Source organism: Schistocerca serialis, chromosome 9, assembly GCF_023864345.2.
Source record: "Schistocerca serialis cubense isolate TAMUIC-IGC-003099 chromosome 9, iqSchSeri2.2, whole genome shotgun sequence".
Lineage (NCBI taxonomy): Eukaryota > Metazoa > Arthropoda > Insecta > Orthoptera > Acrididae > Schistocerca > Schistocerca serialis.
Window position 1 is genome coordinate 272,127,455 of NC_064646.1, and position 15,965 is coordinate 272,143,419.

The window sequence follows — 15,965 nt, forward strand, 5'->3', positions numbered from 1 at the left end:
GTTTTCAAAGCCAAATTTTTGGGATCAGATTGTGTGCCTGAACACATGTAAAACATGAGTGAATCCTGGAAACCTAGATGTTCTACTAGCACACACTTTTTGTATCCATGCACACTTCATTTAATAATCTCTTTCTTCCTATATTCTCTTTATTCCTAAGCGTTCATCATGTACTTATCATATTTTTTCTCTGCATCTAATGTTACTAGCTTTGAGATGGTGAATGCAACATGTGTAATAATGGAATGAGTAAAAGACTCGCAATGAATCAAATTTATTAGAGACTATTCATAAAAGGAAAAAAAACTACACCATAAGCGAATGAACATTAAGATAAAAATGAACTGTGTGTGTGTGTGTTATACTAGATGAAATATGGATTAATTAATTGCTTGTTGTTAGGATTTGTAGCACCCAAAAATTAGATTCTTATGGTCCGATAAAATTACTTTGTGACCAACATATTTTAGTGGCAGGGGAGAGGTGGAGGAGGTGGCAGTGTTACTGGCATGCAACCAGCCATGTTTAACAAGGCACTGCATCCTGAAACACCCCCGTTTTGTCCTTTATTGGGTTTTGTGTGATTACTGAAGCCGCCAAACAATTAATTATTATAATTATATGACTGTGTGCTTAATGGATGGAAGGCTATCGGTTTTTCTGCTGTGGTTTCAGGGGTATTTCAACCGAGTGCGGCTGTTCTGAGACGGAATAGTTAATGATTGAAAGTCTGTCTATTATTAAAGACCATAAAGGTTGCAATGTACAAACTGATATGCATTTTCTATAATAATACACAAATTCTGAGGCAGTTGCTACATTCACCTTACATGTTTATTACGGTTATATCCTTTTATTGGTTGCTGATTTTAAGTACTTCATCACATGTAATGATGATGGTTAGCATTCACAACAAACTTCACTGCAATCCATGGTTGATGCTGGCCGACACTGTTGCCACGAAACACGTAATTCGGCACTTGTCACTTGTTTTCATATCATTCGCAGATCGGTATCGATGAAGATCAACCCCACGATGATCAGGGGGACGCGTTCATTTGTCATACTTCGATGTATTTACCATTTACAACTCACTCGACCACCATTCTTGCCCGTCTCTCCAGCACTACTGCTCACTCGACACTCATCTCACTGCCTCCTGCAGCACTCGACAATCGACTCCTGTCTGCTATCAACCCGGGTGTCAGATACTAATATCTATGTTCGTGGGATCACGGATCCCTTACAATCCTACATACAAAACAGGTAACACAGCATGCACGTGGCACTCGAGAAAGAACTATGATTGGATGGCAGCTGGCCCATGCCACTTGTCTCACTGAAATGTCAATCAGAAAGTAATATTAATCAGAATACAGGACTGGTTTGATAGAACACAACATATTTCGGATATATACTTTCATTCTTTCTGTTTTCACTGCTTGCCTTCCTGCGTCATGGACAGGGTTAATTATTTTTTATTCTTTTTTCTGGTAGGTGATTCAGATATCAGATAGTATCCATCTGGATGCTCAAGCAGAGATTTTGTTTCATCAAAAAATTTCATAGAAATTTTCAGTTAGAAATCCAAAATTTCCCTGAACTAGATTTCATGGCAGCAAATGAAATTCTCTGAGCTGTCACATCACTTAGTTGTGATTTCTTCAAGTTTGGCTAGGATAGAAGCCAAAAAGATGATCATAATGTTCAATCACAAAAGTTTGTAAAACAGCATGCAGCAACAATGGCAAATAAAAACATGTGAGATATATTAGTCAAAATAACTTACTGTGTGATAATTTCAAGTACGCAAGAAATATTCACACAAAAACCATTTGAATCGTCCTAACTACAATGTTATACTAATAGATTTTGATAGCAATAACACATTACGTTTCAAACTGGAATTCTCTTCCCTGTAATTGCTGTTAACATTAAGTATGACACTGCAAGCAAGTCGGCAAACTGCTGATTTGCACTGAAATTGGTAAGAGGACAGAAACCTGAATATTCAACGCCGTTCTCCAAAACATCTACATTCTAAAAAATGGAGTTTTTTTTTCAATTAAAAAACCACCTTTGCCTTTGTGCAAATGATTAATTCATAGCAGCATGAAAAATTCTATCACATGCTTGTTACACTCCATTGCACTAACAATCATGCAATAGGAAACGGACCTGTGTCCCTAGATTAGATTAATTTTACTTTTTGTTCGAACTGATGCACAGTGAGGAGACCCTCAGGGATGAGCAACATGCCAGAAAACATGAATACACACTAAATATTTACAAAATAAGAACTGATATGCTAAAGTTTCTTCCACAGATCTCTGCCATTGTGGATGTGGATTTAGTGAAAACTGCCATTGTGGATGTGGATTTAGTGAAAACAAAAAATCTTAAGCATGTTTACTTTCAAAAGGATATAAGACTTATCACCAAATATTAAACATTCAGTACAGTCATGTGCATACGCTAATTCTTAGCCATGCATCATCTAATTAAAAAATTAAATAAGCACTTACACTTATTTACAATGATCGCATTACTGCACAAAATTTGTACAGAAGTCAGGTTGTACACAATATTTACATTATCAATCGGGTCTGTTAAGAAATTCATAAATAGAGTGGAAGGAGTTGGTCTCAAACTGGACTTTGTTATTAATTAAACTTTTTATGGCTTCTGGCATGTTTTCGAAAATGTGTATTGCTGAATAGTGAACATCTCTCTCAATCACAGTAAGTGAATTTACAGCTTTGTAAAAGATTTGCTAATTTCTGGTACTGATTCCATGAACTGAGCTATTGGTGCGGAAAAAAAAAGAATAATTTTTTATGACAGATTACATTAAGGAATAAATTTATTGGGTAGGAGTAGTTAGTATCCACAGTTCCTTACACTGTCTGCAAGACATTCTTGAGTTAACACCACAAATAATTCATACTGCATGTTTTTGGGCTTGGAAAATTTTAGTTTGGCTTGATGAGTTGCACCAGAAAATAATCCCACATGGCATTATGGAATGAAAGTAAGCATATTACTCTAGCTTTTTTATTTTTATGTCACCTATGCCTGACAACCTTCGCATAGCAAATGGAGATATCTTTAGGTGCTTCATCTGTTCTGTGGGATTCTCTTCCCAATTAAATTTGTTATCAACTTGTAATCCCAAAAATTTAATACTGTCAACTTCAACTGCTTGTCATAATATTTTAGGCTTTTTTTTGCAAGGTTGAGTGACAGAGAATTGGCTAGGAACGATTTAGTAATGTCCATGAAAACTTCATGAGCTGACCTTCCTAAGGCTACACTTGACTTGTTTGTATCAGCTGCAAACAAAATAAACTTGGCATCTGTTGATGTTACTGATGAATGGTCACTGATATACACAAGTAAGGGACCTGGAATGGAACCTTGGTGGACACCACATATTATTTGTTCCAATGCCTCACAACTTAATACACATCTTTTTCCTGTTGACATCCTTTATCTCCTAGCAGAGATATAGGACTTTAACTATTTTGCAGCATTTCCTATTACAACATAATATTCTAATTGATTCAAAGGGATATTGTGATTTACACAGTCAAATGCCTTTGACAGATCAAAAAATATGCCAGTAGCCCATAATTCTCAATGGTGTAACTATTTCGAAATCCGATTTATGGCCTGGATAGTATTTTACTTGTGCTCAGGCAGTTAAGAACATGACTGTATATTATCTTTTCTAAAATTTTTAAGAATGTGGGTAGAAGTTAAATTGGAGGGAAAGTTTGATGGTATTTCTTTATCTCCTTCCTTACACAAAGCCAACGGCCTTGCCGCAGTGGTAACACCGGTTCCCATCAGAGCATCGAAGTTGAGCACTGTCAAGCTGGGCTTTCACTTGGAGGGGTGACGATCTGGTCTGTCAAGTGCTGTTGGCAAGTGTAATGCACTCAGTCCTTGAGATGCAAATGGAGGAGTTACTTGATTAAGAAGTAGTGGCTCCGGTCTCGTAAACTGACTTACAGCCGGGAGAGTGGTGTGGTGACCACATGCCCCTCCATATCAGATCCAGCGATGGACCTTCATGGTCTGTTAGGGCAGAGTTTAGCTTTTTCTGTTATACGTAGACTTAACTTCAGCATATTTCAACCAGGAAATGATCCATAAATAAAATATTTGTCACACAAATACCTTAAAATGTCACTACACTTAGAGGCACACTCTTTACTCTGCTATATTGATACATTATCAAAGTCTCTAGAATTTTTTGATTTTACAGATTTTATGGAGAACATTATTTCTACTGGTGCTGTGAAGGCCATATTCATATTATTGTAGTTATTTGTAGTACTGGTCCGAGATATTCCATGGCAGCATCTACTGAACCTGACAATCCCATCTTTTAAGTAACAGTTATGAAGTGCTTATTGAAAAGCACAGCAACATTGCACACATCTATTACCCATGTATCATTTATTATTAATGCCATGTGCTCCTTTTCATCTCTGGTTCTACCAGTCTCTTCCTTCACTATATCTCATATTGTCTTTATTTTGTTATCTGATGTGACTATCCTTATCTGGTAATTCATTTGCTTTGATGCCCATATTACTACCTTCAGTATTTTGCAGTATGTTTTGTACTGATGTATAGCATTTACAACAGAGCTGTTTCTGACTCATATGGTTTTCTTTTGGTCTAACATGGTACCTTTATTCCTTAAGCAATCCATAGCGTTTTTGTAAACTTCAGTCTAATTTGGGTTAGATTTGAGGGGAAACAGCTTTCAGATAAGTTAAGGACATTATTAATAAAAGTATTGTACTTCTCATCCATGCTGTCAGCACTGTACACTTCACTCCAATTCATGTCCAAGAAGTTTCCTAAAACAATCAATTTTTGCCTTACTGACTATCCTCTTGAGCCCATATTTAGCAGACTGAATGTCCTAATCAGCTTTAACATTTAGCAAAAGGTTTGTTCATTAGACAATTCTATAAAGGTAATACCAATGGCTGTCTTTGAGCCCTCAGCTATTCTAGTTGGATAATGAAGATATACAAGGTTGGCAAGAGCACTGCAGGTATCTGCAATCAAGCAATATACGTTACAACAATTTCATGTACTTCTTCGCCTTCCATTTCATGATTTCAGAAACAACTGCCACTGGAGCAGAATCTCTTAGCAGTTTGTAGCAAAATAACTCAATATATTTCTTTCTGCCAATGAACAGCCTTTCAGAACTACCTTGTTATTCTAGTAGATACAAGTTCCCTGAGGATTTCACATTTTCCAGACAAATTTTTCCCGAGGGGATGCAGCTTTACTGTATGGTTAAATGATGATGGCGTCCTCTTGGGTAAAATATTCTGAAGGTAAAATAGTCCCCCATTTGGATCTCCGGGCGGGGACTACTCAGGAGGACGTCGTTATCAGGAGAAAGAAAATTGGCGTTCTACGGATCGGAGCGTGGAATGTCAGATCCCTTAATCGGGCAGGTAGGTTTGAAAATTTAAAAAGGGAAATGGATAGGTTAAAGTTAGATATAGTGGGAATTAGTGAAGTTCGGTGGCAGGAGGAACAAGACTTTTGGTCAGGTGAATACAGGGTTATAAATACAAAATCAAATAGAGGTAATGCAGGAGTAGGTTTAATAATGAATAAAAAATAGGAGTGCGGGTAAGCTACTACAAACAGCATAGTGAACGCATTATTGTGGCCAAGATAGACACGAAGCCCGTGCCTACTACAATGGTACAAGTTTATATGCCAACTAGCTCTGCAGATGATGAAGAAATTGATGAAATGTATGATGAGATAAAAGAAATTATTCAGGTAGTGAAGAGAGACGAAAATTTAATAGTCGAGGGTGACTGGAATTCGAGAGTAGGAAAAGGGAGAGAAGGAAACATAGTGGGTGAATATGTATTGGGGGAGAGAAATGAAACAGGAAGCCGTCTGGTAGAATTTTGCACAGAGCATAACTTAATCATAGCTAACACGTGGTTCAAGAATCATAAAAGAAGGTTGTATACCTGGAAGAATCCTGAAGATACTAGAAGGTATCAGATAGATTATATAATGGTAAGACAGAGATTTTGGAACCAGGTTTTAAATTGTAAGACATTTCCAGTGGCAGATGTGGACTCTGACCACAATCTATTGGTTATGAACTGTAGATTAAAACTGAAGAAACTGCAATAAAATGGGAATTTAAGGAGATGGGACCTGGATAAATGAAACAGGAAGCCGTCTGGTAGAATTTTGCACAGAGCATAACTTAATCATAGCTAACACGTGGTTCAAGAATCATAAAAGAAGGTTGTATACCTGGAAGAATCCTGAAGATACTAGAAGGTATCAGATAGATTATATAATGGTAAGACAGAGATTTTGGAACCAGGTTTTAAATTGTAAGACATTTCCAGTGGCAGATGTGGACTCTGACCACAATCTATTGGTTATGAACTGTAGATTAAAACTGAAGAAACTGCAATAAAATGGGAATTTAAGGAGATGGGACCTGGATAAACTGAAAGAACCAGAGGTTGTACAGAGTTTCAGGGAGAGCATAAGGGAACAATTGACAGGAATGGGGGAAAGAAATACAGTAGAAGAAGAATGGGTAGCTCTGAGGGATGAAGTAGTGAAGGCAGCAGAGGATCAAGTAGGTAAACAGACGAGGGCTAGTAAAAATCCTTGGGTAACAGAAGAAATATTGAATTTAATTGATGAAAGGAGAAAATATAAAAACGCAGTAAATGAACCAGGCAAAAGGGAATACAAACGTCTCAAAAATGAGATCGACAGGAAGTGCAAAATGGCTAAGCAGGGATGGCTAGAGGACAAATGTAAGGATGTAGAGGCTTATCTCACGAGGGGTAAGATAGATACTGCCTACAGGAAAATTAAAGAGACCTTTGGAGAAAAGAGAGCCACTTGTATGAATATCAAGAGCTCAGATGGAAACCCAGTTTTAAGCAAAGAAGGGAAAGCAGAAAGGTGGAAGGAGTATATAGAGGGTCTATACAAGGGTGATGTACTTGAGGACAATATTATGGAAATGGAAGAGGATGTAGATGAAGATGAAATGGGAGATACGATACTGCGTGAAGAGTCTGACAGAGCACTGAAAGACCTGAGTCAAAACAAGGCCACGGGAGTAGACAACATTCCATTGGAACTACTGACGGCCTTAGGAGAGCCAGTCCCGACAAAACTCTACCATCTGGTGAGCAAGATGTATGAGACAGGCGAAATACCCTCAGACTTCAAGAAGAATATAATAATTCTAAACCCAAAGAAAGCAGGCGTTGACAGATGTGAAAATTACTGAACTATCAATTTAATAAGTCACAGCTGCAAAATACTAACGCAAATTCTTTACAGAAGAATGGAAAAACTGGTAGAGGCCGACCTCAGCGAAGATCAGTTTGGATTCCGCAGAAATGTTGGAACACTTGGGGCAATACTGATCCTGCAACTTATCTTAGAAAATAGATTAAGGAAAGGCAAACCTACATTTCTAGCATTTGTGGACTTAGAGAAAGCTTTTGACAATGCTGACTGGGATACTCTCTTTCAAATTTTTAAAGGTGGCAGGGGTGAAATACAGGGAGCGAAATGCTATTTACAATTTGTACTGAAACCAGTTGCCAGTTATAAGAGTCGAGGGGCATGAAAGGAAAGGAGCAGTTGGGAACGGAGTGAGACAGGGTTGTAGCCTCTCCCCGATGCTATTCAATCTGTATATTGAGCAAGCAGTACAGGAAACAAAAGAAAAATTCGGAGTAGGTATTAAAATCCATGGAGAAGAAATAAAAACATTGAGGTTCGCTGATGACATTGCAATTCTGTCAGAGACAGCAAAGGACTTGGAAGAGCAGCTGAACGGAATGGACAGTGTCTTGAAAGGAGGATATAAGATGAACATCAACAAAAGCAAAACGAGGATAATGGAATGTAGTCGAATTAAGTCAGGTGATGCTGAGGGAATTAGATTAGGAAATGAAACACTTAAAGTAGTAAAGGAGTTTTGCTATTTGGGGAGCAAAATAACTGATGATGGTCGAAGTAGAGAGGATATAAAATGTAGACTGGCAATGGCAAGGAAAGCGTTTCTGAAGAAGAAAAATTTGTTAACATCGAGTATAGATTTAAGTGTCCGGAAGTTGTTTCTGAAAGTATTTGTATGGAGTGCAGCCATGTATGGAAGTGAAACATGGATGATAAATAGTTTGGACAAGAAGAGAATAGAAGCTTTCGAAATGTGGTGCTACAGAAGAATGCTGAAGATTAGATGGGTAGATCACATAACTAATGAGGAGGTATTGAATAGAATTGGGGAGAAGAAGAGTTTGTGGCACAACTTGACAAGAAGAAGAGACCAGTTGGTAGGACATGTTCTGAGGCATCAAGGGATCAAAAATTTAGCATTTGAGGGCAGCGTGGAGGGTAAAAAACGTAGAGGGAGAGCAAGAGGTGAATACACTAAGCAGATTAAGAAGGATGTAGGTTGCAGTAAGTACTGGGAGATGAAGAAGCTTGCACAGGATAGAGTAGCATGGAGAGCTGCATCAAACCAGTCTCAGGACTGAAGACAACAACAACAACAACAACAACAACAACAACAGACAAATCATCACATTGTTGAGTATTTGGGGTATACTGAAATGTTGATCGTCTTGCAAATTTATGCGCTGCATCTTAATAAATTCTCTCAAACAACTGTCAGGTTTCCAAGTGGAATATTTTGACAGCTATTTTAGTTCAAGAGAGCATAGTGTGCAAGTTGACTTGATTCAAAACATAAAAAGCTCACTGTGGACAAAAACACACAAACCCTTGTTGAGACACTACATCACAAAAACAAAGATGTGGTCCGAACAAAGTAAGTTCAACAAAACTTGTGCTCCTCTATATGACCTACAACTGCATTCTATTTTGGTTTTTGGTATTTGGTAAGCAAAAGAGTCAGCAGCACCCCAACCCACCATAAGAGTGCATGAAAGAGTACACTATCAGATGACTGTGGCAATGAACAGAGAATATCTACATCTCTACTGTGTGTTACAAAGAGTACTTTATGTAACATTATCATATCCCCATTTTTTTATTTCATTTACAAACAGTATGCAGCAAATCCATACAAGTTTGAATTTTTTGGATATGCCCATCATGGTCAATTCCTAAAACACAACATGTCCCAGGGATACAACAGGAACACTCATTCAAAGCAAAAAAGCATAGTAAATGTGGGCTCTAAAATGCATACGGCAAGAATTGTGAGCACTTGTTGAGGACAAGAGATGTGTTTCACTGTGACAAAGATAAAGATACAGTATAACCCCACTTTTATGTTCCAGGAATTATTGTGTTTCCACCATTTACGACATTTTTTATCACTCCTCTCAAATTTCCTATGTCCACAACGTTAATTCACAACCGATTTTGCATCAACATATTTATAATTTTCCTGCAATTAATGCTTTATGAAAAAATGTTCACGGCAAAAAAAACTGACGTAAAATGACGCCAGCACGATGTTGGCCATCAAGTGGTGTTTACAAACATTATGTGGTTAAGTTCCTTGACACCAGGGTGCTCTACTTGGTGGACTTAAACAGGTAAATGTGTAAAAGTTGGAACAATTCGTGCTGTATCTCCTGCCGCTGTCAAAGTCTACTCTGCATGGTGGGTGATAAGAGTAACTAGGTTTGAACAAATAAAGGTATCACGACCAATCACAACCATTTCCGAACTGTCTCTACAGCGCATGTGCAGTTTTGTGATTGTTGTGACTGTCATCACACCTCTGTTGAACCATATTTAGTGTGTTTCGGCTTTTGGCTGCTTGTAGCACTAGTTGACACCTTTATTCAGTTTGCATTGCTCAGATGCTTTTGGTTTAAACACAGCGCATGCTGATCAAAATGTGTTTCAAGGGTTCGTTCTCGTTAAGTGTAGTATTTACATATGTATTTTTTGTGATGTTACACAAAAAAACAATGTGAGTGATAGTTTGCATGTGTGTGTGATTTTCTACATAACTGAGGAAGCAGAGCATAGGATAACCTCGAACAGATGACTACAGTTCAAGAGATGCAGAACAACACATATGCAAACACCACACAAAATACTTATGTAAATATTTGCACTTGATATCGAGAAAAAATTCTGGAAACACATTGTGCTAAGCATGAAAAAATATGTAACTGATGCAGTGTTTCATTATTTAAATAATGAATGACAGTGATAGGTGTTCCAAAAACATCAATGACAACGTATGAAATTGAGTCAAACATTTCTTCTTCCCAATTATCAGTTCCCATTATATCGGCAGTTTTTTTAGATAATAAACCATTATTAGATAATAAACAAGTCCCTGACATTTTTCTTTAAGTCCCTTGAAAAGTATAAAAGAGGGGTTTCACTGTATATGCATTTTAGAGCTCATGTTTACTAGACTTTTTTGCTTCAAATGATAATTCGTGTCATACCCCTGTATATTGACCATTCTTCCTGGGACACACTGTATACATATGATATTGGAACAAAACTCGGCATGATGTGCAATGCCTTTCTTTTAACATCTGCCACTGGATTTCGATGAGTATCTCTCTAATGCTTTCATGTTTCCTAAATCGGCAGTACTGCTCTACATTTGATCTTCTCTGTCTCCTGTATTAACGCTACCTGTTAAGGTGTAAAAATATCAAGATTGACATCAGAAAGTACCTGGTCTAAATGAGTTAACATATAGAGATAATAAAAGAAATGAGTACAGGCTGCTTAGCTATATTAAGTTTTGCAACAGTAACTTAATAGACTGCCTGTAACACAGGAAAGCCTAGCCACAAACGCAGTTGATGCAACATTCAAACTATTTAGGGTCTTTTGAGTTTCAAGAACAAATTCAAGAGCGTTGTTGGAGTATTTGTTCATACTGCCTTCTGTGATTAAATATTCCTTTATCATTACAGGGAAATACAGTGAAGATTCAAAGCAAATTTATGAATACTTCATTACAATCTGTCAACAAAACTAATCAATTTTTCAAAAATATAATGTAACTGGATAGATACGAAATCTACTCATGCATACGCGCACACACACACACACACACACACACACACACACACACACACACACACACACACACACACAAAGGTTAATCTTATTACAGATGTGTTGTTCTGCTGCTGCTGCTTAATGAGTAGATTTTGCGCCTATCCAGTTTCATTACATTCTGTGTTGTCTCAAGTTAATGTACACACAGCAAAAGCAGGAAACTTGTCCGTCTTTGGAAATATCCTGTATATTGATACATTAGTTATTTATTATAACTCTGGAAATAAATGTGCTGATTTTAATTTTCATTATTGTAGCTGCTATCAGAGTGGTGAACATAGCAGAAGCTGGGCAGTGAAAATATCCCCAATAAGAAAAGATGTATCACACAATATGCCATCCGTAGCATCATTCTGTCTGTCATGAGCTCTTCCTCATCGGTACTGAACATTTAGCATTGGTTTTAAGGTTCATGCATGCATGCAAAAAATCACAACAAATATTACACAAAGAAATTAGTGAGGTAGTCTTCCAAGTATATTAATTTTACAAGAGAGAAACAGCAACTATGTCCTCACATACTGGATTTGGTCATGAGTGGATGCAGTATTACAGTGCCGATTCCAGTTTCCACTTGGAGAAAGGGTAATTGTATGACCCAGAATTGTTGGATTTGAAGACCAATTTCCTTCTCTACAGTTGCATGATAGCTGCAAAATGCTGGATCCTGGCTGGCATTGGCAGTAGTCTTTGCTACATGTTCTGCTATAAAACTTCCTGGCAGATTAAAACTGTGTGCCGGACCGAGACTCGAACTCGGGACCTTTGCCTTTCGCGGGCAAGTGCTCTACCAACTGAGCTACCCAAGCCCGACTCATGCCCTGTCCTCACAGCTTTACTTCTGCCAGTATCTCGTCTCCTACCTTCCAAACATTATGTTCTGCTATAGTCTGAGCAGTGTCTCCGGATGCTGTTTGAAGACACCCATTTCAGCACTGCTGCTATTGGTTAACAACTGTGTTTACCAGAAATCATCGTGATGGGTTCCCATACTTTTGTAGAACAAGTGGAACAGTTTATGAAGTCCAGGAACACTTTCCACGATCTTTGCTTGCTCTCCTTAATTATATGTTGAACCTTGGCTCTCACAACTCTAAAGGCTGTGAGGTTGTTGGCAGTTGAGGGGCATTTAAACTGTTGAAAAGCCACAGCAGGCCTGTCCTGGATTCCTGAATGACACTCATCATCACTCCAACAAGGTATTGGTTGCCTTATAATATTACCTGAAGACTTTGGGATAGATAAGTCAGTGGCATGTTGGATGGTCATGTAATGTGGTCCGCCCATTGCTGGACATTGTTGCGGTGTTCAAACACAGCGAGCTGTCTGAACAATGTCCAGTTAGCCACGATGACCATCCATTTTTGTGGCTTCTGTTTACGTAATGGTGGAAGCGGAGAAGGAAGTGGTCACTGGAATGAAAGCCACCAATAACTTCCCACCGAACAGCGTCTGCGAAGGCTGGATAGTAGAAAAAGAGGATGATGGGTAAGAATGACTCGGTTATCAGCACAGAAATGAATGGGAGTATCTGTGTTGAGCATGCACAGCTCCTGAAATGTCATGACAGTCTCCAAAACCTGGTCCTGAAGGCAAGTAGAGGTAGAGCCCCACAAGACATGATGGGCATTGAAGTATGCCAGTAGAAGAAATGGTCGGGGAGTTGTTCCATAAGATCTGTGAGAACCTCAGAGTCTACGGCACCTTGCAGAGGTTAATAAAGTGAGCAAACAGCAATCCTCCAACACACCCGAACTTCAACTGCAGCTGCTTGCAGGTTAGCAGCCAGGGGGAGAGCAGAAGAGTGGTGCACATTATTGACAAACACAGTAATCCCTCAATAGGCCCTTTCCCCAGTCACGCCTTCCAGGCAATAGAGCATATAGCCCAGTAGTAGCGGGGCATCAGATGTTTTAAAATGAGTTTCCTGCAAAAGCAAGCATTGGAGGCACTACTGTGCTAGGAGTTTCAGTTCCCCCACACCCGTCCTGAATCTATTAAAGTTCCACTGTAGGATGGGAAGCATCTATCATGGGGGTAGAACTTTCATCCTGATTTTTGGCCATGGAGGGGAGCCCATAAAGAGTGAAGGCTCTGCCTTGGAGGGAGAAGATTGCCCAGCCCGACATCAAGGTCCATTGCCTCTGAGCAAGATTTGAGAAAGACATCACACAGGATGTCAACATCAGTGGACTGTGTACTTCCCATCTCAGTCAGTGGGCAATTCTTTGTATCCGACTTTGATTTTTTGATCTGAGGTGGTTTCACTGCCACAAATGAGGAAGTGGTAATGGCAGCAATAGACAGTGAACCAGATGGAATCATTGGAGGGGAAAGGAGTCCTGCAACAACAGCAACATGGCCTTTTCTGAAGTTCTGAGGAGAGGTACATGCTTTGACATAACTGCAGCAGCAGCAGCAAAGGTGCATTGTGCCGACACCAGTGACCTGCTTTTGCATAGCAGCATCGGCTTTCTGCATTGGTTGTTTAAGAATCTAAGCGAAGGAGGTAGCAAACATTGGGGACAGTATGACCTTATACATCTTTTTGGCCTCAATATACAGGATGTGCTTCATAGCCTTAAGCTCTTGTATCTTCCGTTCTTCAAGATATATGCTGCAGTCCCAACCAACAGGGTTAGCCCTAGAGCAATACACACAATTCATAGGAGATGAACAAGCGCCTCCTTCGTGGACGGCCTTACCACATTTAAAACAAATGGTTCCTCTGTGACACCCAAGAGCAGTATGACCAAAACACTAGCATTTGAAACAATGCATTGAGCTGGGGACCAAGTCCAGAGAACTGGTTACACAAGCCCTCTTGTTTGATTGGATGTCAAGCACTAACAGTAGCTTACCCTTTCTGCTGGGAGGAAGAGGAGAGAATTTTGAGGATTCTATCATGGTCCCACAGACAGCTTGGGAAATAAAAGTCCACCTACACAGAGCCGCACATGTCTAGGTAGGCTTTATACAACTGAGGTGTCGCAGGTTCCCCAGAGGTTGGACGCTAACAACTGTTCCACCTCAACAGCCATGCACCTCATCAGCACACCTTGAGACTGAAGTAGTAGTAGTAGTAGTAGTTTTTTTTCCCAAGGTCAACCCAATATGCCCATTCCCTGTGGCACACAATGTTACATCTTCACACCACACAGTGCTCGCTGAAGCATGCCCACATCTCGCAGTGACAGAGGATTGGTGACACTTACCAGTCCCAGCTCAGGAACCCGGGGCCACCTAGCTCATACCCAGACCCAGAAAACAAATGCTGACTCTCTTGGGGCATAGCAATACATACTGCTGCAACTAGTAATCCTGTAACTGTGTTAACACAGGAACCTTGGCAAACATACTGGTTAGATTACAGTACATACTTTTTTCAATTTTACACTTCTGTGGTACAATGGTAGTTAACTGATATGCTAAATAGCAACATTCTCAATAACATTATACTGAAAGGTATTTTATTCATCTATTTCACTATCTTACTACTACACCACAATGTTTACATGGTCACAAATATACCAAATTTGGAATGGTCTTCCCTGTTTGTTAATTTTCATGGAGATACAACATCTGATAATGTTCCCGTTCAAAATTTATATAATTACTGGAAAGAGCAAAATACTTCAATTTTGATTTATCAAAAACTGACATGCTGAACAATGAGTTTATTAATATGTCTGGATCATGACAAACCTCATTTATGAGAGGGACAAACATTCATGTTCATTCTTTCAACCATTTTCATACACCTAAATCCAGGTAGATGCTAGTAGAGTACCAGCAACAGACACTGAACTTGTTGTTGTTGTTGTTATACGAAATATTTGTTACATGTACTCACATGGTGCGTGTAGTGTTACAAATGTAAAAGTCAAGTCCTACTATATTAAACAAGTTCAGTCCAACTGTTAAACTTCCGAATTTCTCATTTGCAAGTACTTACGGTTGTCAGGCAGCTGTATCTTGTTGAAGACCTCCAATAACAAATCAACAGCAACAAATGGTCCCCGAAAGCACCCCGGTGGTGGAAGTAAGGTGCACAGCTGTGCAGCTGCTGGAGGGATGGGGAATACACCACCTACAAGAGAAAGCATGAAACTAAGTATTTAAATCACTAACATTATGGAAATACTACACTCTACAATTCCACGTCTCAACATTGATTCTGCATCGCCATCAAAGAAAACTCTCTTTTTATCAAACCTGCAGTTCGGTATGTGTGTTTTTTTGCAAGTTTCCATATGCAATTCATAGCTAAATCCCCAGTTAAAGTCGTTGTTACAGTTTCTGACCTCAACAGCTTCTTTGACAACAGAATCCCAGTAGTTAAATACATGGGTTATGGCACAAAAGTACTTCCTGGGATTCTATTATCAAAAAAGCCAATGTGATCAGAATACAGAACAATAGCTGTAACTGAAATAGCAGTATAACCTTTGAGGTGCACCGGAATGAGCATTAGATACTGTAAGACTACAAAGAAATAAGTTGAGTTATCCATCACATAATGGGATCTTTATCACTACTTATGACCCTCCATCAGACATCGACATAATCTCTGGTAACATATGGATGTCTCCATGACATAATTCAGCCAATACAATACAGAGGTATCATTTGGCCTATTAGTATGACAGTTAACTCTTGATGATGATAGAGGAGATCAATGAAAGCCTGATTTTACAAAATATTCCAAAAAGACAAGCAGGCTGAGAAACATTCTAACAAGAAGATAGAAGACCTCCATTAAGAACACCATAAGCTAACAAAAGCCAGAAAATTCCATTACATGATGAAAATTGGGGATTTTTTGTGTGAAAATAGGACAGAAA

The 15,965-nt window shown here is 38.9% G+C and overlaps 1 protein-coding gene across 2 annotated transcripts in view; it reads right to left on the reverse strand.

Annotated features, from left to right (window-relative positions):
• The window catches only part of LOC126418959 (protein suppressor of forked), a 160,045-nt gene that overhangs the window by 1,303 nt on the left and 142,777 nt on the right, over positions 1–15,965 (reverse strand). For both annotated transcript variants that reach the window (XM_050086005.1, XM_050086003.1), the window contains exon 14: positions 15,077–15,211. In XM_050086005.1, the coding sequence (XP_049941962.1) occupies positions 15,077–15,211 (135 nt within the window). The remainder of the gene's footprint in view (positions 1–15,076; positions 15,212–15,965) is intronic.